The sequence below is a fragment of the Lepus europaeus genome, chromosome X (assembly GCF_033115175.1).
Source record: "Lepus europaeus isolate LE1 chromosome X, mLepTim1.pri, whole genome shotgun sequence".
Taxonomy (NCBI): Eukaryota; Metazoa; Chordata; class Mammalia; order Lagomorpha; family Leporidae; genus Lepus; species Lepus europaeus.
Window position 1 is genome coordinate 102277284 of NC_084850.1, and position 26310 is coordinate 102303593.

The 26310-nt window shown below is 53.5% G+C and overlaps 1 protein-coding gene across 3 annotated transcripts; it reads right to left on the reverse strand.

The window, feature by feature from the left end:
- Positions 1-1184: 1184 nt before the first annotated feature.
- Positions 1185-24476, reverse strand: UBA1 (ubiquitin like modifier activating enzyme 1). 3 transcript variants are annotated; one of them, XM_062183527.1, is made up of 27 exons: positions 21597-21797; positions 17532-17656; positions 17259-17375; positions 17111-17169; positions 16840-17008; positions 16625-16759; positions 15562-15668; positions 15194-15284; positions 14955-15087; positions 14362-14459; positions 14095-14241; positions 13808-13984; positions 13603-13707; positions 13434-13514; positions 12949-13104; positions 10351-10516; positions 10037-10233; positions 7271-7335; positions 6837-7032; positions 6052-6126; positions 5742-5931; positions 4024-4112; positions 3630-3722; positions 3305-3496; positions 1885-1986; positions 1678-1778; positions 1185-1511 (listed from the first exon to the last, which is right to left on the reverse strand). In XM_062183527.1, the coding sequence occupies exons 3-27, from the start codon at positions 17373-17375 to the stop codon at positions 1376-1378; spliced, it is 3177 nt and encodes a 1058-aa protein (XP_062039511.1). In that variant the 5' UTR covers positions 17532-17656; positions 21597-21797; the 3' UTR covers positions 1185-1375. The 3 variants fall into 3 exon arrangements, with proteins under 3 accessions (XP_062039511.1, XP_062039512.1, XP_062039510.1); XM_062183528.1 differs by lacking the exons at positions 17532-17656; positions 21597-21797 and adding an exon at positions 24368-24476; XM_062183526.1 differs by lacking the exon at positions 17532-17656.
- Between the last annotated feature and the right edge of the window lie 1834 nt (positions 24477-26310).

Consider the following 26310-nt stretch of genomic DNA (forward strand, 5'->3'; position numbering starts at 1 on the left):
AACAGCCATAACGGAGAAGTGCCTGTGGTGGGAAAACTTCTGCACTTAGCTTAGATAGACAGCCAGTATCACCGTACAGATACCAGGGGTTGAGTCCTTTTGTCTTCATTGTTCTGGTAGGGAATCGAAAGGAACTGCAGAAGGATGAGGTCACCCAAGCAGAACGGGCCAAGAAAAAAAAAATGGTGCCAAGAAGGAGGGCAAGGGCATACACCGTGCCAGGGGCCCAGAGCTGGCCCAGGAGGCAGTAGATACAGGGCCAGGTTATAATGGGAGTCAGGTGAGGTTCTGGAACAGATTGAGCTATTCCCTATACTCAGGGTTGAGTGGAGTAAGGGGCCTTGATAATGGGTAGGACAGAGAAACTGGTGTCTTGCTAGGTTAAGGGACAGACGTATAGGTGGTATCCTGGGGTGCCAGAAGCTAACGAAGGAAGGAACAGATGTGGAAGTAGCCAGTCAGGCTGCCGCTGTGAACTGTCTCCAGTGCTCAGCCAAGACCAAGGATAGAGGATGGCAGCTCTACAGTCCTGATGGGGGTGGGGGTGAGTCTCCCGCTATAGCCAGTGAACACTCTACACCCCTTTGCCAGCTCTCTCCTTCAAGGCAGGAGGCCCGAGGACCATCAAGGGCAGTCAGGACACACAGACCAGGAGCCAAGAGGGACAGGGTGAGGCAGAAAAGGGGCTTTCCTCTATGGATGTTCTCAGCCAAATATTCCCTTTAAAAACTGCAAAGTATGCCCGAGGTCAGCTGAGCTGTTCAGGGACCCCTATGGCAGACAAGGTGAACTAGGTAGCACCACAGGTGTTTCCGGTGCTGTCAATGCCTGTCCAGGGCCTGAGCAGAGGGATCTGCCTCAAGGACATCAGGCATGCTGACCAGGCCTTGGCAGCATGGAAACCAGTTTCCGCACAGAGGAGGATGTTACAACCCAGGGAAGGTGGAAATTGCACCCGGCTCAAAAACAAACTCACATGGACCCAGGTACCTGCTCTCTCTAGCCTCACCAGTGCCTTCATTTCTTTGTGAGCAGAGAGGGCAGGAGGAAGTGGCAATTCCCATTTTTTCTCTGTCCAGAGAACTGGCAGCTGGGGTGGGGCTGAGCCCTCTGGGTTACCATCTGAACCAGGCAGCTCCAGGAAGCCTCTTTTCTTCCCTGGAACCAGCAGGGCAGGCCACATCTGGGTTAATAGTTTTTTATTAGGATTCAGGTTCCAAACAAGGTAAAAAGCAGTGGCAAGAAGGGTTCAGGGGGTAACAAGGGAACACCAGGCCTTGCTAGGTGGGCCACTGCCGGAGGCCAAATGGGAACCTGGGGCTGAAAGGGGTCTGGGGTGGGTCAATCGGGGCTGGCCTAGGGGAGCGGCCGAGGGTTAACGGATGGTATATCGGACATAGGGGACTTCGACGTCCTCGCCGCTCTCGTCGTTGCAGCACAGCTCAAGCACCAGCGCCCGCACGTGGCGGCCCAGCTTTCGCTTCGACACACGGCTTACAATCTCTGTCATCCTAAGGCATTGGGGGAATCGGGGGTGGGGTCAGAGAGGCAGACAGCAAGAAAGGAAGGCAGGGAGGTAGGGGGCACAGGAGGTAAAAGGCAGGAATGGGATAGCTGCCACGTGGAGGTGTCCCCACCCACACAGGGCCTCCCCAGCATGCCCTGCAGCCAACTCACGGCTGGTCCAACCGTTCCTTGAGCTTCGCAGCTGGCATAAAGAAGGAATAGAGCATGGACACTCCCTGGGACAGCATGGTAATCTCCAATTTGTGCTCTGTCTGGAGAGGGGAGGACAGGGGACACCAGTGTCATGGGAGTGGACAGACCAGCAAGTCACCTGCATACCTTGCCTCCCAGGTAGGGCGAGTGGGAAGGGGACCTTACCTTAAAGTAGTCGAGGAATTGTTTGAGGGTCATTTCCTCACCGTTGGGCTGCAGTCCCTGAACCTCAAAGCGATCCCACAATGTCCACTCTTGGTTATAGTACTGCGGGACAAGGAGGGCACGGTAGGACAGGGGCTACCCGAGAGGGTCCAGGCTCATCTGCCTCCATCACTCCCCACTCATGCACACACGTCACAACAGATCAAACTCTCTTGTTGCAAATCTTCCCGTGGTTTCCTTCACACTCTCACTAATCACTGAAACCCTTTGGATGACTGAGAAGGCCCCATGCCATTGCCATTGGAATCCTAGTTTCTTCTCATCTCCTACCTGCCTGGTGCTCTCACTCACTTTGCTCTATTAACATTTTATTCCTTGAAAATGCCAGACACACTCCTACTCCTACCTCAGGACCCTTGCAAGGACTGAGTCCTTTTGCCTGCAAGGTACCCCCAGCAACCAAAGCCCGCGTGGCTTGTCCCAGCACTTCCTCCAAGTCAGAGCTCAAATGGCATCTCTTCCACGAGGCCTTTCCTGAGCACCCTACATTGAAAACCCTAAACCCACCCCCTTGCCCCCTGATATTCAAGTTCTCCTTATCTTGCTTTTTGTGGGTTCCAAAATCACTTATCATGTTATTTATACTCGATTGGATGAACATGACCTTAGCACCTAGAGGAGTACCTACCTGTGCAGAGTAGGTGCTCAGCAAATATTTGAGTGACTTAATGAGTGAAGCGAGTAAAGCAATAAACACAGGGGTAAGCATCCAGTAGATGCTGGCTGCTTATTATTGTAAGGTTATAAATAATCCCCCACGACACATTCAAATATCCCATCTTTTCCTGTGGGTTTCTTATAGGCAGAATCATACTGGTGCTTAGCACGTGGCAAGTCTTTTTTTTTTTTTTTTGACAGGCAGAGCGGACAGTGAGAGAGAGAGAGACAGAGAGAAAGGTCTTCCTTTACCGTTGGTTCACCCTCCAATGGCCGCCGCGGCTGGCGCGCTGCGGCCGGCACACCGCACTGATCCGATGGCAGCAGCCAGGCGCTTATCCTGGTCTCTCATGGGGTGCAGGGCCCAAGCACTTGGGCCACCCTCCACTGCACTCCCGGGCCACAGCAGAGAGCTGGCCTGGAAGAGGGGCAACCAGGACAGAATCCGGTGCCCCGACCGGGACTAGAACCAGGTGTGCCAGCGCCACAGGCGGAGGATTAGCCTATTGTGCTGCAGCGCCGGCCACGTGGCAAGTCTTAAACAATGTGATTAACAAATAAATAAATAAGGCATGCACCAAAGGAACAGGTATCCTTCAACAGTAACTCTCACCTGACGACAAGGTATAACGGCAAACCAGAGCCAGCTCTCCAGAGACACATCCCACCCACAAACCCACCTGCTGATGATGCAGGCCCATACCTGGTGACGTGGTGCAGCCAGGGGTTCAGAGAAACCGAAAAACGGCAGGGCCAGGTTGAGGAAACCATTCTTGTAGGAGTCGAGGTGTCGGTGTCCCTGTACTACCTTGTACAGCTCCAGACACACAAGGCCAACGACAGCTGCTGTGGTCGTGGCAATGGCTGGGATGATCTTCCCTGCAATCAGCTTGCTCTACAAGACAGGACGGGACCAGGAAGGTGATAGCTATCGCTGTTGCAAGAGGCTCTGGGTCTACAGGAGAGGCCAAACGGAGCAAGTCAAGCCCAGGTAGAGGGAGAGGGACATCAGTCTAGATTCCCCTCACCTTGTGCCGATCTGCAGGGGGAATGTCATAGTTTTCGGCCCGGAGGTTGGATGCGGCCACAATGAAGTCCATGTGAAAGTTACTATCATCATCCTGGTATGAGTAGGAAGAGTGGAAAGACAGGAAGATAGAAGGAAGAGGATGAGATGAGGAAGAGGTGTTCTGGCCTCCCTCTAGGGACACAGGTATTTTCCACTGCAATTACCGGCTTGGACTCTCCTAGCTCACAAGGGGATAGCTGGGAACACCTACTCACTCAGAGCCGTGAGGCGGGCCCATGAGCTGATCCCCACAAAGGCCTGGGGGCTGGCTCCAGATCCTCAGAGACCCGTTCTCTCCAGGCCATCTGCGTTTACCCCACCCTCCTGCCTTTCCCAGGGCCCTTGCCCATCACCTTCTCAAAGTCAATGGGGTACATCTTGAATCCAGGGAGCTTGTCGGGGCTAGGCAGCGTAGCCTTGAGCTCCTCTAAACGGCTGTCATCTGCACAAAGAGAGAGGAACACCATCAGTCTTTAGATTCCAGGCCAGGATCTGGGTGGAAATGGGAACCCAGGCTGGGGCAAAAAGCATTCAGGTGGTACAGGACTTGGAAAGCAGTGACATCCTGGGAGCAAACAGGGCAAGGGGAGAAGCAGAGCAGGAGGATAGAGTACACATCTGGGAAAGACAGACAGAAAGAGGCAGAGGCCATCAAGAGGGATCTCTCTAGAGACAATGAAGAGGGAAAATGACATTAGGAGACAGAGATCGGCCGGCGCCACGGCTCACTAAGCTAATCCTTCGCCTTGCGGCGCCGGCACACTGGGTTCTAGTCCCGGTCAGGGCGCCGGATTCTGTCCCGGTTGAACGTCTTCCAGGCCAGCTCTCTGCTATGGCCCAGGAGTGCAGTGGAGGATGGCCCAAGTGCTCGGGCCCTGCACCCCATGGGAGACCAGGAGAAGCACCTGGCTCCTGCCTTCAGATCAGCGTGGTACGCCGGCCGCGGCGGCCATTGGAGGGTGAACCAACAGAAAAAGGAAGACCTTTCTCTCTGTCTCTCTCTCTCTCACTATCCACTCTGCCTGTCAAAAAAATAATAAATAAATAAATAAATAAAGGAGACAGAGATGAAGAGTTTGAGGCAGGAGAGCTGTGGATGCCAGGGACAACCGTGCACAGAGAGGTGGGGGGGCGGGGCACAGCACATGATACATGGGAAAAGGGGAAATGAAAAAGATACATGTAGAAAAAGTTGGGGGAAAATACAAAGATGTGAATCCAGAAGAAGGATATGGAGGGGGAGACAGAGCAGACAGGCAAAGTGGGAACAGAATACACACTAGGGTGAGATAGGTGGGAGGAAATGTAGAAGGAGAAAAACTTGAAGAAATATACAGAGAGGAACATGAAGGGACAGCCATTTCCACAGGAAGATGGGGTCACAGGAAGGGTGCTGGGAGGAGATATAAGGAAGGGCAACTTAGGGGGAGTTAAGAGCTACAGGTGCACTACAGACATGCAGGAGGGAAGGGACGTGGACAAATCCGAGCAGTCATCCAGAGATCAGATAATGCTTACTGTGAAAAAAGCTGTATGGCTTTCAAAACTTTTCACACCAAAATAAGCTTATCTTTCAATTTCCCTTTTTTAAGATACCCTTGGGTGTAGACCAGTGGCCAGTAAGCTATGGCCCCAAATTATAGACAGCACTAGTGGGCTGAAAGTGCATAGGGAAACAGAGGCAGAGGTGCAGATGGGGAGATGGGAGGAGATCTGGAAGGAGACAAAGCAGGCAGGTATCAAGGGAGAAAGATCACTGCTGGAGGTCATATCCCTTAGTTGAACAGGTCAAGAAGCAAAGAACTAAAGCAAGTCAGATTCGTGTAGAGCAAGAGAAGCAAACAGCTCTGAGGGCCAGAGAAAGTGGGAAGGAGAAGGTGGGAGATCAATTTGCCCTCAACTGACTCTTCACGTCAAAGAGGACAGGAGGATGGAAGGAAGGTGTGGGTAAGCTGCAGGTCTGTGGCAACCTGGGGCCACAGAGCCAGGAGCACAGGACTGATGGGGAAGATGGACGAGGACAGGGACAAACAAGGAGATGACTTCTGGCTAACTGGCCAAGCACCCTCACCAACAGAAGCATTGGCGCTCTGCAGCTCCTGGTCAGAAACGTGGATTTTGACGCCAGACTTGGGGGTAAACTCAGGGACCTGTACAGACTGCAGGAGGGTGGCCACAGCAACTCGGTCCTGAGAGCCTGCCAGCCCGTAGGTCTGGGCAAACAGGTTGGCAGCAGCCATCACATAGTCCAGGTGCAGAGGCTGGGAAAAAGGACAGAGAAGAGTGAGCATGGCAGCCCTCGAGTGGACAGCTACCACCACCTTCCCAGCCACCTGCCCTCCATCTGACCACAGGGGACTCCCAGGGAGGAGGAGACTTACGTTGCTAACATCAAAGGTGAGTGGGTGAGGACAACGTTTGGGCCCAGACCAGAAGGGAGCTCCCGAGCTTGTGAGCTAAGAAATAGAGATTTTTGAAGAACAGGACCTGAGAGCGGGGGCCATTCTGCCAATCCTGACTCCTCACCTTGGCCCCAGACATGCCGCAACTCACTACCCCTGGCGAGGCTCTAAAAGGGGATCAATCACGAAAGACCCACACTGCAGGGTCCTGTCGAGGGAAGTTCCAAAGCCACACTGAACCAGGGAGCACTACCGATTCCTGGGCACCCACTCTGTGTAAGACACATGGCCGTTTAACAGACTCTAGTGGGCTTCCCAGGCACTGTACTAACCAAACGTTGATAAATACCAGTGAATTCTCACAATCACCCCCTATTATTTCTACTTCACAGGTGAGGACACGGAAGTGCAGGGAGAAGTTACGTGACTTGCCCAAGTTCAAATGAAGCTAGGATTTGAATCCACACTGATTCTTGTGCTGGTAACTCAATTTCTTCCCCACAGTCCCTGCAGCCCTGACTGGGAGTTGGGTGTGACCCTGCCCATACCACAGGGAAGGGAACTAGAAATCAAATATCCTGCTCCAAGAAGCAGGAATGAGAAAAAACAGGTCAGGTTTAATCATTCTTCTGCGACACCCCCATGCCTCAGGGCACCAGCTGCAGCTAGACTAATGAGTGGGCGGCACCACCTGGAGAGCCCGCAGCAGGCCCCCGTGTCAGGGGCATGCCTTCTGCCAAGGGAACCCAGCAAGTGGGTGATACCTGGTCGGGAGGGAAGTTGTGCAACAGCTGCCGGATATTGTTAGAATACTGGGTGTGCCAGTGGTGGCAGGCCCAGGTCACACAGTCTGCCCAGCTCTGCGGTCGCTGCAGCACCAGGCTGCGCTGCACAGCCTCCAGCACCTCCAGTGGCTGGGTACCCGCCAGCCGCAATGTCCGCTCCACAAACTTAGGGTCTCTAACGAGAAGCAGAGGGGACAGAGGGGGCAGGTCACATAGCAGCCCCAGGAGTGGGCTCCAGCGCAAGCCCACTTTCTCCATGGAAAGCCAGTTCTGACCAACAACAGTACGAGGCCAGAGCAGTCACCGATTCACTTAAAAAGTGTGCCTGGTGCTGAGTGCAAGTGGTGAGGAGCAGCCAGGCTGCCCTCATTGGCAGGCAGGGGACAGGGTAAGCAGGCAGGTGAGTTACTCACGTGAGGTACTGGTTGACATTTTCCGCTGGCTGCTTGAAGAGGCCTTCAAATTCATCCCGAGCCCACTGCAGACAGAGCACATGGATTACAGTGGGCCCACAGGTTGATAGCATGAGGTTTCATAGGCATCAGAAAGGCCATCAATAGGGGCCAGCGCTGAGGAGTAGTGAGTAAAGCCACTGCCATCTGCAGTGCTAGCATCACATATGGGTGCCGGTTCAAATCCTGGTTGCTCCACTTCTGATCCAGCTCCCTGCTAATGTGCCTAGGAAAGCAGAAGATGGCCCAAGCGCTTGGGTCCCTGCACCCACATGGGAGACCCGGAAGAAGCTCCCGGCTTTGGGTCAGCCCAGCTCCGGCCATTGCAGCCATTTGCGGAGTGAACTAGTGGGTGGAAGACCTCTCCCTCTCTCTGCTTCTGCCCCTCTATAATTCTTTCAAGTAAATAAATCAACCTTAAAAAAAAAAGAGAGAAAGGCCATCAGTAAATAAAGTAAGTAGGGAATTGCACAACTGCCCTTGGAGAGAGGAGCCCCTAAACCACTGCTCCAAAAAAATTTACCATTTTTTTAAAGATTTAGATTTATTTGAAAGGCAAAGTTACAGAGAGAGAGGGAGAGACAGAGACAGTCAGTGAGCCAATTCACTCCCTTGAATCCAGGAGCCAGGAGAATCATCACCATCTCCCATGTGGCCATGGGTGCAAGGGCCCAAGCAACTGGGCTATCTTCCACTGAACGAAAGTGGAGCAGCCGGCATTGGAACCAATGCCCCTATGGGATTGCCAGCACTGTAGGCAGCAGCTTAATCCACTGCACCACAATGCCGGCCCCAAAATTTACCCTTAACATCTGTGTACCTCACTCTAGGTATGCTATGCCTCAATGAAACATATTGGAACAAAGGCGTTAAAAAATTTTTTTTAAAAAAATCAGACCAAAACCATTCCTATCCAGGCCCTGCGGTCTCAGCAGAACACAAGACAGAGGGGCTCCGTCTTGAGGATTACTGGGAGAGTAAATGTAATCATTAGCTATGTCGTCTGCAGTATACACATACGAAGAGTAGAGATCCAGGTTCAAACTCCAGCTCTGCTACCTAGGACTTAATTTTGTGACTTCAGGACACCTGACACCCCTAACTTTGTGTTCTCATCTCTAACAGTACATATTTAAAGGTGACAAAATAGTGCGAGTTCACACAGGGAGTGCAAAGTGCTTTAGTGCTTTACAACAGCCCTGTGTGGTAGACGCTGTCATTACCTCCAGATTCGACAGAGGAGGAATATGAGAAGCTGCATGGAGAGGTTAAGTCAAAGTCACACATGGTCTAGTGAGACTGCGGTGGTTGCACAAACACACCCACTCTGGAACCACAGAATCAGAAGGCAAAGTGATAGATGGAATGGATTCTTCCCCTCCTTATTTCAGTCCCACCCTCTCACACTACTCACAAAACATTCTGAATGGTCTGGCACAGCCCTAAGAATCATTCTGATGGCCCCATGATAATCCTCGGGTCCTACTTTCTTTTTTATTAAATATTTACTGATTTATTTGAAAGGCAGAGTAACAGAGAGGGAGAGGGAGAGAAACAGAGAGAGACAGATCTTCCATCTGCTGGTTTACTCCCAACAATGCCAACAGCCAGAGGGCTGGGTCAGGCCAAAGCCAAGAGCCAGAAACCCCATCCGCGTCTCTCATGTGGGTGGCAAGAACCCAAGTACTTGGGTCATCATTGGATGTCTCCCAGGCACATTAACAAGATGCTGGATCAGAAGCAGAGGCGCGATTTGATCCCAGGCACTCCATTGTGGTATGCAGGTATCCCAAGCTGTGGCTTCACCTACTGCCCCACAATGCCCACCCTGCTTGCTGAGGTTCTATTTTGTGGCCTGGGTGCTGGTCATCTAGGGCTGTTCCTCACTTTGTAAAACTTCAGCTAAATGATACATACACTGTTGGGCACATATGTACATCACACACAAACACACACACACACACACACAGTCATCCTGACAAGCCAGCTGTTAAACTCATTTCAAACAACAGCTGGAACACCTGAATATGGCCTGAGTCTTAGAGACAAGTAACTGGAAGATGTTAAGAAATGACTGGTACATTTTGTTGAGCATGAAAACAGTTGTTTCGGTTTCACATCAGCAGTTCCCTATTAGGAATTATTTGTCACTCCCTCTCATCCCTAGCCAACAGCTGGCACTGTTTGGGGACATTTTCAGTTGTTACAATGGAGGGGGGGAGGATGAAGGTTCACTGTAAGGCTCTAGTGGACAGAAGCCAGGGATGCTGTGAGACATCCTATACCTCTCCCATCCCAGAGGTCAACAGTGCCAAGGTGGAAAAACCCTATTCTGCAGGAACAGGTCCTTTGCACAGGCATACACAAGCAATGGGGAGTAGAGGGTTGTGATGGCCAAGATGTGCTCTAACAGAAAGAAGCAAAAAACTATAGGAATTGAAGAAAAGGTGGCAAATCATTGCCAACTGCTAAATCTTGGCAAAGAGTGGTATTTGGGTATCCGCCACAGTACCCTTTCTGCTTGTCTGAACTCAGAAACGAATTCACAGTAAAAGTGAACGAGTCATTCCAGAAACCTACGCTGCCGGGTCCAAGTGAGGTGGCAGTGGTTTGGAGAAAAAGCTCATCTCACACTTACATGTGCATCACTGCATGTGTTCCAGGGACTGGTGGCAGGGAGGCAAGCTGGGTGCCTCCCCCTGTCCCCTCCCTCCCAGAGCTGCTCACCTGAAGAGTGTGTTCGATGGCGTTGGGGAAGTTCTTCAGGGTACAGATGGGGATGGACTTCTCAGGTGGGTCTTGGCTGGAGCTGTAGGACTCTGTCAGGAAGGGGATCACCACCTGGACATTGCCCTTGGTGCCCAGGGTGCCTGATTCGAGCAGCGGCTTCCGGTAGTACACGCAGCGGCGGTCCATGTACATGCCTGTGTGGAGGTCGGGGAATGGAATGTCAGGAGAGAACAGAGGCAGGTACTCCACAACACACACCTGCAGACGCACACCACTCTGCCCTCGACCTCCTCACCCGCCTCCCAACTCACGGGCATCCACGTTGTCCAAGGCGTTGGCCACGCCATCCAGAGTTTGGAAGAAATCGTCATCATAGATACGTTCAGTGTCAGGTCCCACACGGTTCTGGTGGCTTGTCACCCGGATATGTGGATTCATCTGGTGCACAGCTGCAGCAGCTGTGTCAGATTTCAACTTCTGCGCGGCATGGGGAGGCGGTGCGGGGAGGCGAGGGAGTACAGTTCCAGGGAGGAGATAGGGGAAGAGAACTCAGTTATCTGTTCATTCACTCAACACATGTCTACAAAGAGCTGACCTCCTAAGGACTGATTTACTTAATGCTAGGGAAGTTCAGACCAAGTTCAAGAGGTCCCTTGGTTCAGCGAGAGAGACACTCTGTGACAATACTACATGTCCAGGGCTGTGGCAGATGTGGCTGGGGCTCAGTGCAGAGGGAAAACAGGGGACACAGACAGACTGGAGACGACGGGCCAGACACTGGTTCTTCTGTCTACCCAACATCTATTGTTCTTTTAGGCAACAACAGCACCCAGGATTGGAATAGATCCTTCCTCACCCCTCAAAAAATAAAATAAAATAAAACCCAGACAGGCAGGATCCTTGTAAAGGCCAAGTCAGGGCCCCTCTTTGCTCAGAACCCTTCCCTGGCTCCCAAACCCTCATCTCCTACCACACTCTCCCAGTGCAGGATCTTTGCATGGGTTCCTGTCTTGGCCTGCAGCACTCTTCCCCAGAAGAGGGCGCTCTAGTCCTTCATATCTAAGTCTGCAGAAAGCAGGCCTTCCTTTACCACTGTACTCAAAACTGCAAACCAACTTCCTTGGCACACCCGGCTTTCCTTCCTTTCCTTTTTTCCTTTGCAGAGCATTTATTACCCCCTAACCGCACACCTCACTATGATACTGTATTTACTGTACGCATCTACTTCTTCCTTGGTGTACCCCGAGGGCCTAGAGCAACACCTTTACCTAACTATTTGGTGAATGAATGAAAAGGGAACTAGATTCTGGGCAAGCAAAAGTGACAGTCCCCTGTGGGAGGCCTCCCAGAGAGATCCCTGTATAACCCAGTTTCCACCTGTGCCAAGATCTGTGAACCCAACTGATTTAAATTACAGTCCTTAGAAAGGTTAGTCCTTGGCTGTGGTCTGGGACCCTGGATGTCTGCAAGGTGCCCACGATTCTCTACCGGGTCATGGTGGTCCAATGAGCCTCAACGGTGCCCCCAAACAATGTGGTTCATGCCCACACTTTCTTTCCCTCCGGGAATCTGGAATTTTGCTATAGGGCCAGCCTCCAGTAAAATCCCTGAGTACTAGGTATCTAATAAGCTTCTCACAACTCCCTGAATAGAGAAACTAAGCATGTCATGTGCAACTCCACTAGGAGACAACTCTTACAAACTAGAACCTGACTTCATTCCATGGGCCTCTGCCCTTTGCTGATTTGGGTCTGTATCCTTTCACTATAATCAATTACAGCCTTGGGGCCCATGTTGTGGCACAGTGTGTTAAGCCAGCACCTGTGACGCTGGCATCCCATAAAAACACTAGTTACAGTCCTGGCTGCTCCAGTTCCAATCCAGCTCCCTGCTAATGCACCTGGGAAAACAGCAGCAGATGGCCCACATGGGAGACCTGGGTAGAGTTGCTGGCTCCTGGCTTCAGCCTGTCCCATTGCAGTCATCTGGGGAGTGAACCAATGGATGGAAGATCTATCTCTCCCTCTCTCTGTGTAATTCTGCCTTTCACACTTACTTGAAAGGCAAAATTACACAGAGAGAAGAGAGGCAGAGCGAGAGCGAGGTCTTTCTTCTGCTGGTTCACTCCCCAATTGGCTGTAATGGCCGGAGCTGCGTCAATGCGAAGCCGGGAGCCAGAGCTTCTTCTGGGTCTCCCACATGGGTGCAGGGCCCAAGCACTTGGGCCATCTTCTACTGCTTTCCCAGGCCACAGCACAGAGTTGGATCAGAAGTGGAGCAGCCGAGTCTCAAACTGGTGCCCACATGGGATGCCGGCTCTTCACCCACTGCACCACAGTGCTGGCCCCATAAATATATCTTTAAAAAAAACCCACAGCCTTGGGCCTTGGGACTGGCGCTGTGACATAGCGAGTAAAGCTGCCACCTGCAGTGCTGGCATCCCACATGGGCACCAGTTTGAGTCCCAGCTGTTCCACTTCTGATCCAGCTCTCTGCTGTGACCTGGGAAAGCAGTAGAAGATGGCCCAAGTGCTTGGGCCCTGCACCCACGTAGGAGACCCGGAAGAAGCTCCTGGCTTTGGCCATTTGGGCAGTGAACCAGCAGATGGAAGACCTCTCTGTCTCTGCCTCTCTGTAACTTTGCCTTTCGAATAAATAAATAAATCATTAAAAAAAAAAAAAACCACCACAGCTTGTATACAACTACATGCCGAGTCCTGTGAGTTCTCCCAGTGAATCATCAAGCCTGGAGTAGTTTTAGAGGCCCTCAACACAGTCACAGCCAGCACTGATAAGAGATCAAAGAAAACAGGGTGGAGGTTTCTCGAATGAATGACAAGAGAAAGTGAGGGACAGAGGGATGAAAGAAAGAGATGACAAAGGCCCACCTTGGACCCCATTGTACTCACCGTGACATCCCAGGGCCGGAATAGAAACTGTCGGTTCAGATTAGATTTCTCAATGGTGTCCATGTCTGTGACAATTATTTCTCCGTTCTCACCACAGCCCAGCCCAATCATGGCAAAGTTCTTGAGCAGCTCACAGCCAATAGCCCCTGCACCCACCTAAGAGGCAGCCAAGAAGACAGAGAGAGAGGCTGGTCAGGATGATGAAGATCAGTGCAAAACCACCCATTACTCCTCAGTCCCCCGGAGCCAGCAGGAGACAGGAAGAAGGTCGAGTAGTACATCTTCAGGTCCCCAAACCCACAGTCATTTGAGGAAGGAGGAACCAGATAGGCAAAGACACACAAGACTTTCCTTGAAGAGATGTGATATGAGCACAAGAAACAAAAGACCCTCCCTCTTCCTTCAGGATGCAGGAGGTGGCCTTGGAAGAGATGGCCTGAGGCCAGGGGAGGCGAAGGTAGCAGGTGTCCAATGGGATCACTCACCAGGAAGTACTTCTGCCTGCCCAGCTTCTCTTGCAGGTCTGAGCCAAACACAGCCACCTGCCCATCATAACGGTTCTGGCGCTGAGGAGCATGAAGGGAGGAGGTTGAGAGAGGGCCCTCTTCAGAAACGTCCCCAGTGATGCTTTCCCCACAGGCCCTACTCACTTACCGGGAGGCACTTGTCCTCTGTGAGGGATTCTTTGTCCTCGGGGAGACACTCAAGGGCATCGAAGTACAGCCACTGCATGATGGGCATAAACTTCCCGGAGCAGGCCTGGGGATGGGGAAGGAGACAGGAGGTGGCCAGCGATTAACTGGGACCTGACGCAGGTGGACGGCCAAGTGGCGGATCCTAATGCTCCACTCCCACTGACCTTCATGACTTCCTGGGCAGCCAGGCCCCCGATGAAGGCATTGATGGGCGCCAGGTCCCCGGCTGCCACAAAGGCCAGGTTCCGGATGAGGTCCTCATCCAGGCTATCCTGCTGCACTGCCGATGAGGCTTTAGAGTTCACAGCACGTGCTAGGGTCACCAGCTCTGCGGCATCCTCCTGGTGGGCCAGGGGAAAAAAAGAAAAAAAAAAAGAGAGGGCCTGTCAGGCCACCAGGGGAGGAAAACGAGCAAACAGCTAGAGGCGTGGTTCCCCAACCAACGTCCCACCTCGTTCCGGGGTCTAGGTGGCCGGCTGTGCTGTGCACAGAACTTGTGCAAGGCCTGGAAGCCAATGTGCAGCTGGGCAGGGCGAGAAAACTTGGCGAAGTCCGTCATCACAAAGTCAGGCTCTGCCAGCGAGGCCGACAAGGATTTCTGTTGGAGACAGACAGGGCATGGGAACCAGAAGAGAGGAACAGAAGAGGGGGAAACGCCTCAAGCCAGCCCCCCCCCCCCCCCCCCGCCCCCAAGGCCACTGCCCTCCAACACACTCACAAAGCTTATCTTCTTAGGTACTTTGACCTGGCTGACAATGCCTCCACGGATGTAATCGGAGAAGTTGGAGGTGTCACAGATGCTAAAGGTGTAAGGACCTAGGATGGATGGGGAAGTTGTCAAGTCTACCCACCCTCCCTAAAAATCCTCCACACTCACAAGGTATGCGAAATAATTGTTTTCCCCCAGCTCAGACACCAAGAACCATCGCCCCTCTTCACCCCGCAAGTTCCACTTGTGGATCAGAAACTATCTCTGGTCTGCCCCAGACCCAACTTAAACCCCACAACAGCCTGTGTCTCTGCTCCCCATCCCAATCAGCTCAAGTATGAGTACACCCTGATCTGCCTCGTTCAAACACCAGAGACCTCCCCCAGTTCAGATACCAAGAACCATTCCCCTAGCAATAGCTCTGACACAGTCAGCATCTCTCCCCCATGGCCATCAGCTCTGCTTGGACCAGGGGACTTTGTCTCTGATTCATCTCAGACACCCAGGATGTGTCTGTCTCCCCTCACCGGGAACCCAGGGACATCGTCCCCTCTTCACTGCGCTCCTGGCTCCCCTCTGAGTCCCCCATGGCCTCGGCTCACCCAGGACTTTGATCTCTATGGGCTGGTTTCCATTGAGCTCAGTCATGCCCTGTACTTCGGAAAAGGAAACAAAATCGCCACTCTCAAACCCATGTCGGGCCTCATCCAGGCAGGTAACCACACCAGGGTTGTCCTAGTTAAAGAAGGAGTGAGCCTCAGAGGCAGGCTGAGGGTATCAGGAGCAGACAAGGGTTGCCACTGCCCATCTGCCTGCCAGGAGCCCCAAGCCTGGTCCTTACCTTGGTGACCATAGAAACCATGGCGCTGAGGGGCTGCTCCCCGTTGGAATCTGTGAGGATCATTTCCTCTCCAAAATCGCAGAAGAGTTGCCTGTAGGGAGAGACAACAGGGCTGATGCCAAAGCCCCCTCCCCTCCCCCCCGCCCAAGACCCATGCGTCCCTCAAAATGCAGTGAGTACTTGCTCAGTCCATCACTGCTGGAATCACCGCAGGAACCAGACGGCACTCAGGCCACAGGAGGACAGAGGAACACAAAATAATCCAAAACTCGGGTGGCTGGGGAGGGATGAGGGCACAAAGAGCCTGGGGGGTCTCGGTCTGGGCCTGATAGAGGTGAGGGACAAAGAGAGTGGGGGGCAGCACTCACCCAAACAAGCCTCTCGTGTCTGCTACTACCAGCTTGATGCCACGGCTATGACAGAACTCGCCCACGCGCAGCTGGTCCTCCAGGGGGCTGTTAGTGAGGACCACCACCTGCAGGGATGGAGCGGCTCAGCAGGGAGGCCCAGGCCGGGGGCCTGGCACTGGGGCGACGTGGGGAGAACAATGAAGGGAAGTTGCGCAGAGGGCTAAAGCATCCTTAAGGCCCAGGTGCTGGGCTTTTTGCCGCTTCAGTCCTCTTTCACAAAGGCAAAGTACCTACTATGTGTCAGACTCCACCAGGGTGAGCCTCGGCAAAGAGAAAACCGAATCCCTAAAGCATGCCTGGAAAGGCACAGAGGCAGCTGGGAGGATGGAGTATGCAGAACAGCTGACTCACTTGTTTGACAAACACCCACTGCTGCCTGCCTACAACCCTGCCGTGCCCTCGGAGAGGCAGCCAGCATCTGAGCTCACCCCTACCACACCCACCTGCTCCCGATTCTCAGGACAACGCCTGCCCGGCCCCATCCTGGGGACTTTGCTCTCTGCCTCAATACGTCCATCCTGACCCGCCAGGGTGAGCTCCTACTTAGCCACATCAGGATCCAGCTGTAGTGCCCTTGGCTTCCTGGACTGAATCTCAGCTTCCACAGCTCCTCTTTGCGCTCCAGACATTTTAATGAACACCCATGGAACCCTTACCACGTGGCAGCTGCTTAACCCTCACCAAAACTCTGAGGTCAGTACTATTCCTATGCCCAGACTACAAAGAGGGAAAACCAAGAGCCAGAGACTAAGGGACCTGCCCAAACCCTGCCAGGAGAGCGAGAGGCTCCTGGCAGGGCAGTGTGGCCCCAGCGCCTGAGCTCAGGCCCCTAAGCCGCACTGTCTGCCTGTATGTGTCCTCCTCCCAGAAAGGTCAGTCCCAAATCTCATCCTGCCGGCACCCTCTAGGCTCCCCCAGCACAAAACCTGGCACACAGGGCCAGCCCATTAAGCAAGTGCTGAGCACCCCAGAGATGGGATCTGCACAAGAGGCAAGAGGCTGTGTGGTACCCCCAAGGTACCTGGAAACCACTGAGGAAGTCCTCAACCAGAGGCCCAGTGTAGGCAGTGACAGGCACGTAGCTGTTGAGTTCAGCGAGGCGGGGCTGTGACACCTCAGCGCGGTTTTTCCCTATGTCCTCCTCTCGCAGGTAGAACTACAACGGGAGAAAGGTCAAGGGAGATGGCATCCAGAGGAGCTGGTCTCTCAGCAGCAGGCGAGGGGGCAGCGAGGTACCTGGGAGGAGAGGTCAGCCCACTGGGCCGTGCCCTGGTCATGGAGGGTCACGGCCTTGACCCCGCCAAGGATGATGTTCTTCGCAATCTCCACTCCCAGGCCCCGCAGGCCTGACACCAGGACGCTGGATGTCTGGAGCCGCTTCATCGCCTCATGGCCCAACACATACCTGTCAGGTTAAGGGGCACTCCAGGTCAGGGCCCGGCCCACCCAACCCTCCCTTCGCAGTACCCCGCCTCCCAGCTCTCAGCCCAGCCTCGGCCCCACTTACAGCTGCCGGGAGTAAAGGCCCTCATCAATGTCTGCTTCACTGCCGTTCTTCGCCATTCCCTAGGGAGGGAGAGGACGCGCAGAGTCAGGAAGACAGGCAGGAGCGGGACACCTTCCCACCTGCCGGTCTCCAGAGAGAAGACACTCACGTTGGTTGGCGCCGAGGGCACTTGGGGCAACACGGACTGGGCAGGGGAGCAGTTAGAACCCGGCTTTGGATCAGGCCCGGACACGCGACGTTTCTTGGACAGCGGCGAGCTGGACATCTGGAGGGCAAGAAGAAGGCAGGGGTGAGCCTGGTGCCCACGAGGACATTACTTGATTGGTTGGTGGGAACTGCAGGGGACGACTTCAACATGAGTCCCACATGAGTCCCCCCATTTTACACAAGAGGAGACAGGCAGATTGGTGAGGTGACTTGCCCAAGGTCACTCAGCCGTCAGAGGTAAGAGCTGAACCCAGGTGGTGTGGCTGGCAGATCCATGCAGCTCACCACTGAGCCAGCTGCCTCGCCCCAGCCCAGCGTAGTGACGGACAGACTCCAATCCTGCAGGATGACGGGAGTAACAAAAACACATTGTGGAGAAGTCAGCAAACGTATGTGGCTTCAGGACAGCTCCAGTTTTCAAGTCTCTAGCCAGCTACTCCTTGGCAGCTGTAATCGAACTCTTATGGGCCTCAGTTTCCTCATTTGTAAAATGGGGGCAGGGAGAGGCGATACTACCACTTACCTTACCCACGGGGCTGAGGTGAGAAAAAACACAGACCGAGAAGCCTGGCACGGAGTAGGCAAGCAGTAATAAGCAACCATTCTCCTCTCCCTCCATCCCACGGACGGCAGGGGGAGGAAAGGGGAGGAGGGTGGGAGAGGGAAAGGAGGCCTGGACATCCAGCAGGGTGGCCTGATGCAGGAGACACCTTGCTGAGAACCTACTCTCCAGAGTGGCTCCGGCAGCAGTTTTACAAAGTCCAACCCCCTAACCCCAGCTTTGCGTGAGAGCTGGCCCAGGTTAAAAAAGGGAAACAAAACAAAACACAATGTTGCAGGAAGAAAGGAAAAGCAAATGCAAATACATACTTTCCAAGTCTTGGTTACAAGTGGAGCCCCTGATACAAACTAACACTTCATGAGCCTTGCCTCCCTCTGTCCTCAGGGGGCCTCCCCGCCAGCTTTGGACTACTATTAATAGCCCCCAACTCACACTGCGAAGGAAAAAAAATTGCATTCAGACACGGTTAGTGACTTGATCAAAATTCCCAGAGTGTGGCTAAGCTGGGAAGAGACTAGGATCTGCTGACTCCGAAGCCCAGGCTACCTCCCGGTATTATCACATTTCATCCCAATGGTCCTGACCCTGCAGGGCAGTTTAGTGTCCTCACCGCACAAATGAGAAACCCTGAGCCCATGAGGTCAAGTAACTTGCTGGAGGTCACGTGCCAGCTCCCAGAGACAGAACAAGTGTGCCCTGGAAGAGAAATCTGGCAGTGGTGCAGTGTGTGTGTGTCACTGGATCCAGAAACATTTCCCCTCTGCCCCACTGCTCCTCTGAGCACTGAGCCTTTCACTCACACCCATGTCCTCCTACACCGAGCCCCTGGTGACCCCTGATCACACCCAGGGCCATCAGTCTACCTAAGATTCCACCTGTCATACCTCTGCACTGACCACAACGACAAGAGCTTCCTATCACCTACCAAGAGCTTAGTGCCTGTCAACCACAGGGTAAACGGTTTGGTCTAACCCTAACAGTGCCCACGAACTACACAGCCTTATGCCCATACCGCAAGTGGGAAAAGCAAGGGCTCTGAGAACCCATTCACTCACCCACAGTCATGCAGTTAGCTGGTGGGGAGTTTGCTGAACGCGTCCTGGGAGAATGGAGTCGGGACTCAGCTCAGAGCCCACCCTCCCAACCTCCAAGGGCTAAGGACATGAGGGGAGGCAGGAGGCTGGCTAGAGCCTGAGTCTGCCGGCTGAATGGCTGGCAGTGCTAAGAGCCAACCTAGGTAGGAAAAGCCTCGATGGGTGAGCAGAGAGACAAAGGCAATTTCACACGTCCCACTTGCTGGCTTTCAGATCTGGGCAAGGAGCTCATTTCTGCTGAGCCCCATCATCTCGAACAGCTGAGACAAAAGGACTGTCCTGGAGGGGCTGCTAGGAGGCTTAAAGGGCTGCTCCCAGGTAGAGTCCAATTGCAAAGGTTTGGAACTGCCCTACTCTCAAGGCCAAGTTGAAGGGGCCTGGGGCAAAAACCCCTGCAGAGTAGCCAAACATCCCCAGGGTCAGAAAAAGGAGAAGACAGTCTCAAGCCTTACTCTGGCAGCATTCACCCAGATTCCCCAGAAGGCACATATATTGGGGATCATTTGGCAAAGCTGGCCTGGGACTTCATAGACCTTTAAGACTTAACCGGGGGTCTCCAAACCAATCATTTTGAAGCCTGAGCTTACTCCATCCCCAAAGCAGAGAAGGTTCGAGGGAGGAGTCCTCCAGTAGGTTTGAGGCAGCAGGCCTGGGGCCACCCAACCAGGAGAGAGGAGCCAAGGCAGGAGAAGGGAGGCTGGGGCCTGTCAAAGTTTCCCAGAGAGAGAACAACTACGAAGCCCTTTGGGAAAGCGAGAGAAGGGCCTCAGGAAGCGGTTGTCTGTGCACGAGGAGGCTCTCAGAGAGATGGACTAGGGGGTGTTAGAAGATGGGGAGGAGGGCAGCTGGGGGAGGGTGGTGAGAAAGATCCGATCAGTCTGGGTCTCTGCAAAAGGATCTTTTGGGGAAGGGCAGGGCAGTTGCGCTGGAGGCCTCCAGAGGCTGCAGGGAGGTGGGAGGGATGCTGCTGGAGCTCACGGAGGGTGCCCAGGGAATGGGTAGGGGCTCGCTGAACCTCAAGAAGCTGCAGGAAGCTGCTGGGGCCTGCAGGGAGATGCATGCTCCACCAGGGGAACACTGCGGCTCTGAGGGACTCTGGGGAACAGCTGCAGGCGGCAGAAAAGAAACCTTTGAACAAAAACTGCCAGGGACTTGCAGGGCAAGAGGTGTCTCGGACATGGATGCCCGAGTGCCAGCAGGCGGGGGTGAGGGTGGATGCTGAGGAGCTGGGAGAGGTCCCTGCGGACAGGCCTCCAAGGCAGGATCTCTGATGGAGCACAAAGGGCCTGGCTCAGCTCTGCCGGCATCAAAGGGAGAGAAGCTGAGCAGACACACACCGGTCACGCCTAGGTCTCCAGCTGGGGTCAGGCATCTCTACATCCCACTCCCCCCCCACCCCGTGCACACGGAGTAGAAGCTGAGAAAGGGGTGGGGGTGGGGGGCGGTTCTACTCTGTCCGGAGAACAAGAGAGCCTGCTGGAGGGAAGGGACATCTGCCAGGGACACTGGGGTCCCTGGGAGGCTGAGGGGCTTGGAATGCCCTTGGGCTGAAAAAGCTGGGGCCTGATGAGAGGTTGAGAGATCCATGAGAAGCAGCTGAAACTAAGGAGTTGGGTCTGGGGAGCCAAGTCCCCGAGGGAAGGGGCCTGCACGAGCAGATGGCCACAGGGGACCCCTGATGGAGGACTGCTGTTGTCTCTACAGTTCCTCCCTGGGGGGTCTGGGCCCCTGCGAAGACACTGCGGGGGGGGGGGGGGATTTTAACACTGATGGGTAAGATGCTAAGGCCTTCGAGGGGTAATCTCTGAATGCCAGAAACACGGCAAAAAAAACCCTGGGGGGGGGGGGGTTGTTGCCTGCAAACAGAGGTCTCTAAGGGCAGACTCTGGGCTTGGAAGGAGCCTCTGAACAGGAATGGAGACACCCCTGCTGGGAGATCCATGAGATGCCACAAGGGAGACTGATAGGAAAGCCAGGACCAAATGGCCTTTCTCAGGGTGTAAGCCCCCAGGGAAGCTCTCAGGGCAGCTGGTGTGTGTTTGAGGGCCCAGGGGTGGGTGGGGGTGTGTGGGGGGAGGGTCCTGAAAGAAAATGCTAGAGAAGATTCTCAAAAATGAAGGCCATGTAGTCTCTCTGCAAGTTCTAGCCTCTCTTGGAAGCCACAAAGGCCAATCCCGAAGGGCTCCTGAGATGTTGCAAGGGAGATTCTGGGAGCAGGTCTTTAACGCATCCAATGGCACGCGGCTTTGATCAGCAAATGCTGATCCCAGAGTCTCCTTTAGGGAATGGTGGGGGGCGGGGGATTGTGATCTGCAGTACCAGGTTCCGGATAGGATCGGGTCCCCAACTAAGGATATTGGGCTCAAGTCTCTAAAAGCAGATCCCGCAACTGACCCCAAGGTCAGATTTGAGAGCCCGAGGGAATGGGGTGGTCCTGGAAGGGAAAAACCTGCCCCGCCCCAGAATCTGCACCCCCACCACGCACACACCCCATCCTGCCACCGATCCTCGGTGTCCAAATCACCATGGCCCGCCCCGACATCAGCCTAGCACGCTGCCGGTTCATGCCCCTCCAATGCCTCCCGACACCCTTGCCCCTGCACTGAGATAGGCTGTTTTTTACCAATGCCGGTTCCCCGGGTCGTGCCGCCGCCAACTCCTCAAGGAGCCGAAGCCAAGCCCGGCCGCCACCCTCCTCCTTCTCCCCACCGCCTGGGCCGCCTAGAATCGCCGCCGCCGCCGCTGCCTCCTCCCCCGGCCGTTGTGGTTGTGGTCGTCCCTGCTACCTCCTTCACCTCACCCGCCGACACAAGATGGCGGCCACGAAGCCCAAGGCCGGAACAAAACCTTGGGTCCCACCCCCAGAAACCCGGATGCAGGAGGGCCGCGCCCGTTCATGAATCATGTATAATCTTCCCTGGCAGGTTGTTACTCATTCGTTTAGAAGAGGAACGGCTCCACCTGGTGGCTACGGAAGCAATAACTAGGAAAACAGGTAAACCAGAGGCCACGCCCCATGGAACACGAAGGATTGAATTGCTGCCACCACGCTGTAACAGAAACCAAGAAAGGCCCTCAAGGCCATGCTTTCTGATCACAAGTCATAACTGCAGCCGAGTAGATGGTAGACTAACACCCAGAAGCCAGAAAGCCGACGTTACAACATGCAAGTCACACCCCCACCGCTCATGAATAATGAATGATCTTGCAGCAGCCCAGAAGCCAAGGAGACCAAAGCTACAGCTTAATCATGAATAATGCATGAGGCCCAGTGGGCTGGAACAAAAGGGGCGGGCCCGCCTATTGCTGCATCTAAATTGGGCTACCGCAGGGAGCACCTACTCCCTCTGCTACTGAATAATGAATACTGCTACTGCAGCAGCTCAACCTGGAGACTCAGAGAGGTCAAGAAAGGTCCCACCCACTTTATGAATTATGCATGAGACTGGGCGGACAGAAACACTCGAGAGAGCGCCAACCAGCAAATAGGGATTAAGACACTATAGTCAGGGCGACATGGCCACGCCTTCCCATTCGCGAGCAATAGAAGACACCACAGAGCCACAGGGGAAACCCAGGGGGAGTGTAGCCCCAACACTCCCCGACTAACTGCTCAGGAACCAGGGCTGCCTTAATCCAACCAAATCCAGACTCACAGGTCTTTGGCAGGTGCCTCAGTTTCCAGAGTCTTAAGATGGGCACAGTAGCAGAACGCATGCACCTCATAGAGATAAAATGAGCTATTACGGAAAGCAGCGACTGTGAATTATAGAATGAGCCTTAGAACAGTGCTGGCTCGAGGCACTGTTGCGTTTTAATATATATATATATATATTAATATAAAGGTAAAAGGCAAATATTTATTCCTGTTAGCATAAAATTAGTTATGTGTAAGTATATACACCCAGCCAATAGAGAAATTCTCAACTTGGGCTATTGTTTATCTATAAGATGGGAATTACAGCGATAACTTACCTTGAGATGGATTTTTAAATCAGTTAATATGTAGAAAGGACTCAAAACGGTGCTTGATACATAGTTAAGTGGTATAGGACTAGCATTAGGAGGAGCGCTCTTATATAGGGCGGGGGACGCATTATGACGCTGCGTTACCAAGACTACGGACATGAGACGTAGACTCCTCCTCGGGTTTGAATCGTGGCTTAGCCACTCACTGACCGTGTAACATTAAGACAAATTAGTCTCCCTGTGCCCCAGTTTTCTCATCTATGAAGTGGGATAATAATAACCTACCTCCTAGGATTGTTGTGAAGATTAACTAGGCTAATAAAGTATCGAAATGAGTGGAAGCGAATCATTACCCTCATACCTTTTTTAGGCTCACAGAAAGATTTGCCAAACACCACACCACTGGCAAGGACTGATTTGAATTCAGAGCCTCCGCTGGTAATCTGCGATGGCTGCCCCATAAAAAATGTCCAGTGCACGAGGCCTTATCCCTTCGCTAGAGGCAAGGCTTAAACCCTGGAACCTATAAGGGAAAGCTAACCACGGAACAGGCAGATGAGGCGGGTGGAAGCCACGCCCCTTGTGAATTATGCACAATACCCCTAGAAAAGCCACAGAAAACTCCGGGCGCTACCTACTCACCTCTGTGAATGATCAGTAAACTCTAGCTTGGGCGGCAAAATCAGAACACCCTTTCAGCACTCCCTTTCGGCACCCTGATCCGCCGCTTCGTGAACAATTCACAGCCCAGACCGCCAGGGGACACCAGGTGCGAAGAAGGCAATCAGCTTCCCACCACAGCCCCTCCTCCTCATGAATAATGAATGAAGCCGCAGCCAAAAAAGGCCCGGTGGCATTACGTCCGCTCAGGAGAAGCCTGGCAGACAGTTCCTTTCCCAGCCTGAGCTGGAGGGGGTCCTCTCTCGGGGTCTGGGCCCCGACGTGTCCAGGCTCACCGCCCCGAGGAGCCAAGCTCAAGGACTTCATCAGAGACTCAGAAGTCACAAAGACCACAGACACCCCCACAATGCCACGTTGGTCCTGAACCCGTCCCGAAACAAGCAAACCCTGCCCAAATCCCGCCTTGACTTAAGTAACCTCAAACTTCCACTCTGCCCTTGCGGAAGAGCCCATATGCTGCCCACAGATAGGGCACCCATGCACGGACCCAAACACCTCCCCCCAGCCTCTACCTGCGTAAACCAGCGTCCGAGGGGGTACTTCCAAAACAGACTCCCTAATCCCGCCCCGGAGTTCCCAAACGCCAGCTCCGAAGGGTCTCCTCAGAAGCAGACACCTCTAAATACCATCCCGGGCCCAGAGGCTCCAAGTACACCCATTAGGGGACCCCCGAAGTTGGGGTTTAGGGGAGCACCCTTCTCCAAATGCTGTCCAGGGGCTTGGGGGCATGGTGCTCCAGCTCACCCCCTATGCCGGGCGGAAGCCTCGCCTTCCTGCTGGAGATGAGCCGAAGCCACGGGGCAACGGAAGAGAAAACCACCTCCGGTGTACTAGAGAGCCAGAGTTTGCGCGGAGCTCGGAAGCGCGGGGCCTTAGAGGGCCCCGGGCCTGGGATGTACCACCGACGCATTGCTAGAGGGGCGAGCGCGCGTGCTCCCGTGCCGCCGGCTCAAGTTTCAGTTCCAGATACCCCTACAGCTTGTGGTACAGCCCCAGTCCGCGAGGCATGCTGGGGTTGGTAGTCCCCTCTGGCTAGTGCTTGGTGCACGTGGTGGGCATCAGCGCCCCGACTATGAGAAAATTTAAGCCTGGGCTGTGGAATTCCTGGATCCCTGCTCTGAGGCGATGGGAAGAGGGAATGGAACGTAGAGGTGCCCCCAGATGGAAAGACACACCCATCCTGCAGATGGAAAGGTTGAGGCTTAGGTGACCAACGAAGTTTGTTCATATGACGTTTATGGCTGTGGGCCAGGTGCTGGCTCGTCTTCCTTGCCGTTATGCAGCGGACATTCCAGCGTGAGAGATAGACTATAAACGTAGCAAATAAGTAAAAATTATGGTCCCACATTTAAGTATGTTATAATGATATCTGTGACTATATGACATACATTATATGTAATAAAGCATACATATAACGACTACATCCTATATAACATGATAGGTGCAAGGTGTCCGGCGGGTAACAAATCTTCCCAGGCAGACGCACCTGGGCAAGGTTCCACGGCCCCAACAGAGCAACAGAGCGGGGCGGGGAAGTCGCGCGTCAGAGACTGGGAGAGCTCCTTTTATAGATTCAGGGCACGGGGGTTAAAGGTTGAGGCAGGTCTGATCCTCATTGGTTGACCTTTAGGCACCCGCAGGGACCTTGACAAGGACTTTTCTTCCCCGCAAGTACTGGTAGGGACTTCTCCATTCCCGGAAGTATAGGCCTTCCTCCTTGCGGATCCCAAAGCTACTAATAGGTACTGTTGATGGTGAATAATTTACATGTTTGTGTATAATAAATGTCAGTAAATATCGAAATGTGTTTATTGTATGAGTATATAAAGTGTATCTAGTTGTGCATCACTTAACAATGGGGATCCGGCATTTTTAAAATTATATATGCATATATGTATTTGAAAGGCAGAGTAATTGAGAGAGAGAGGGAGAGACACAAGGAGTGATCTTCCACCTGGTTCATTCTCCAAACGGCTGCCCCTGGGACTCCATCCGGGTCTCCCACTTGGGTGGAGACCCAAGCACGTGGGCCATCAGCTGCTGCCTTCCCAGGCGCATCAGCAGGGAGCTGGATCAGAAGCCAAGCAACCTGGCTGCAAACCAGCACTTGGATATGGGATGTAGCTGCATAGTGCCCACAATATACCTATCGCGTGTTCCTGTGCTGAATTGTATCACGATGAGTAATTGTAATGCAATGGTAGGATTTTTCTATCTAAGCAGGGACATCTGGCTGAACCTGGGGTTGGTATGCCCACATGTTATATGGGAGCACCTGGAGAATGGAGTTTAGGGGGAAAGGTGGATGCTGGAAACCCAGCAGAAAGGCTCCTGCAAGATTCTAGGAAGTGATGATGGAGGTTCAGATCAAGGTGATGAAAGTAGTTAAGGAGGGATTGAATTCTGGGTTGATTCTGAAGATAAAGATGCCAGGGTTCGCCGAGAGCAGACCAGGGTGTAGAAAAGAGGAGTCCTGGCTGACCCCCAGGTTCCCAGCCTGAGCAGCTGGAAGAATGGGGTAGCCATGAACTGGCATGGAAAATACTCTATTGGGAGCAGGTGTGGAACAAAAGCAGGAGTTGGGTGTTGATGCTGTTACATTTGAGGTGCTTCTTAGACATCCCCAAGTAGAGAGGAAACAGTTGGAGAGCAGGTCTGACATTTGGGGGCTATAAGGAAGGTCTGCC

What these genes read in the sequence shown, in the direction of transcription:
- UBA1 (XM_062183528.1), bottom strand. Translation starts at nt 17,375, where the DNA reads ATGTCCAGCTCGCCGCTGTCCAAGAAACGTCGCGTGTCCGGGCCTGAT. An exon ending in GACACGAGAGGCTTGTTTGG is followed by an intron (nt 15,285 to 15,561) that starts GTGAGTGCTGCC and finishes CTCTCCCTACAG; the next exon opens with GCAACTCTTCTGCGATTTTG. An exon ending in CATAGAGATCAAAGTCCTGG is followed by an intron (nt 14,460 to 14,954) that starts GTGAGCCGAGGC and finishes CATCCATCCTAG; the next exon opens with GTCCTTACACCTTTAGCATC.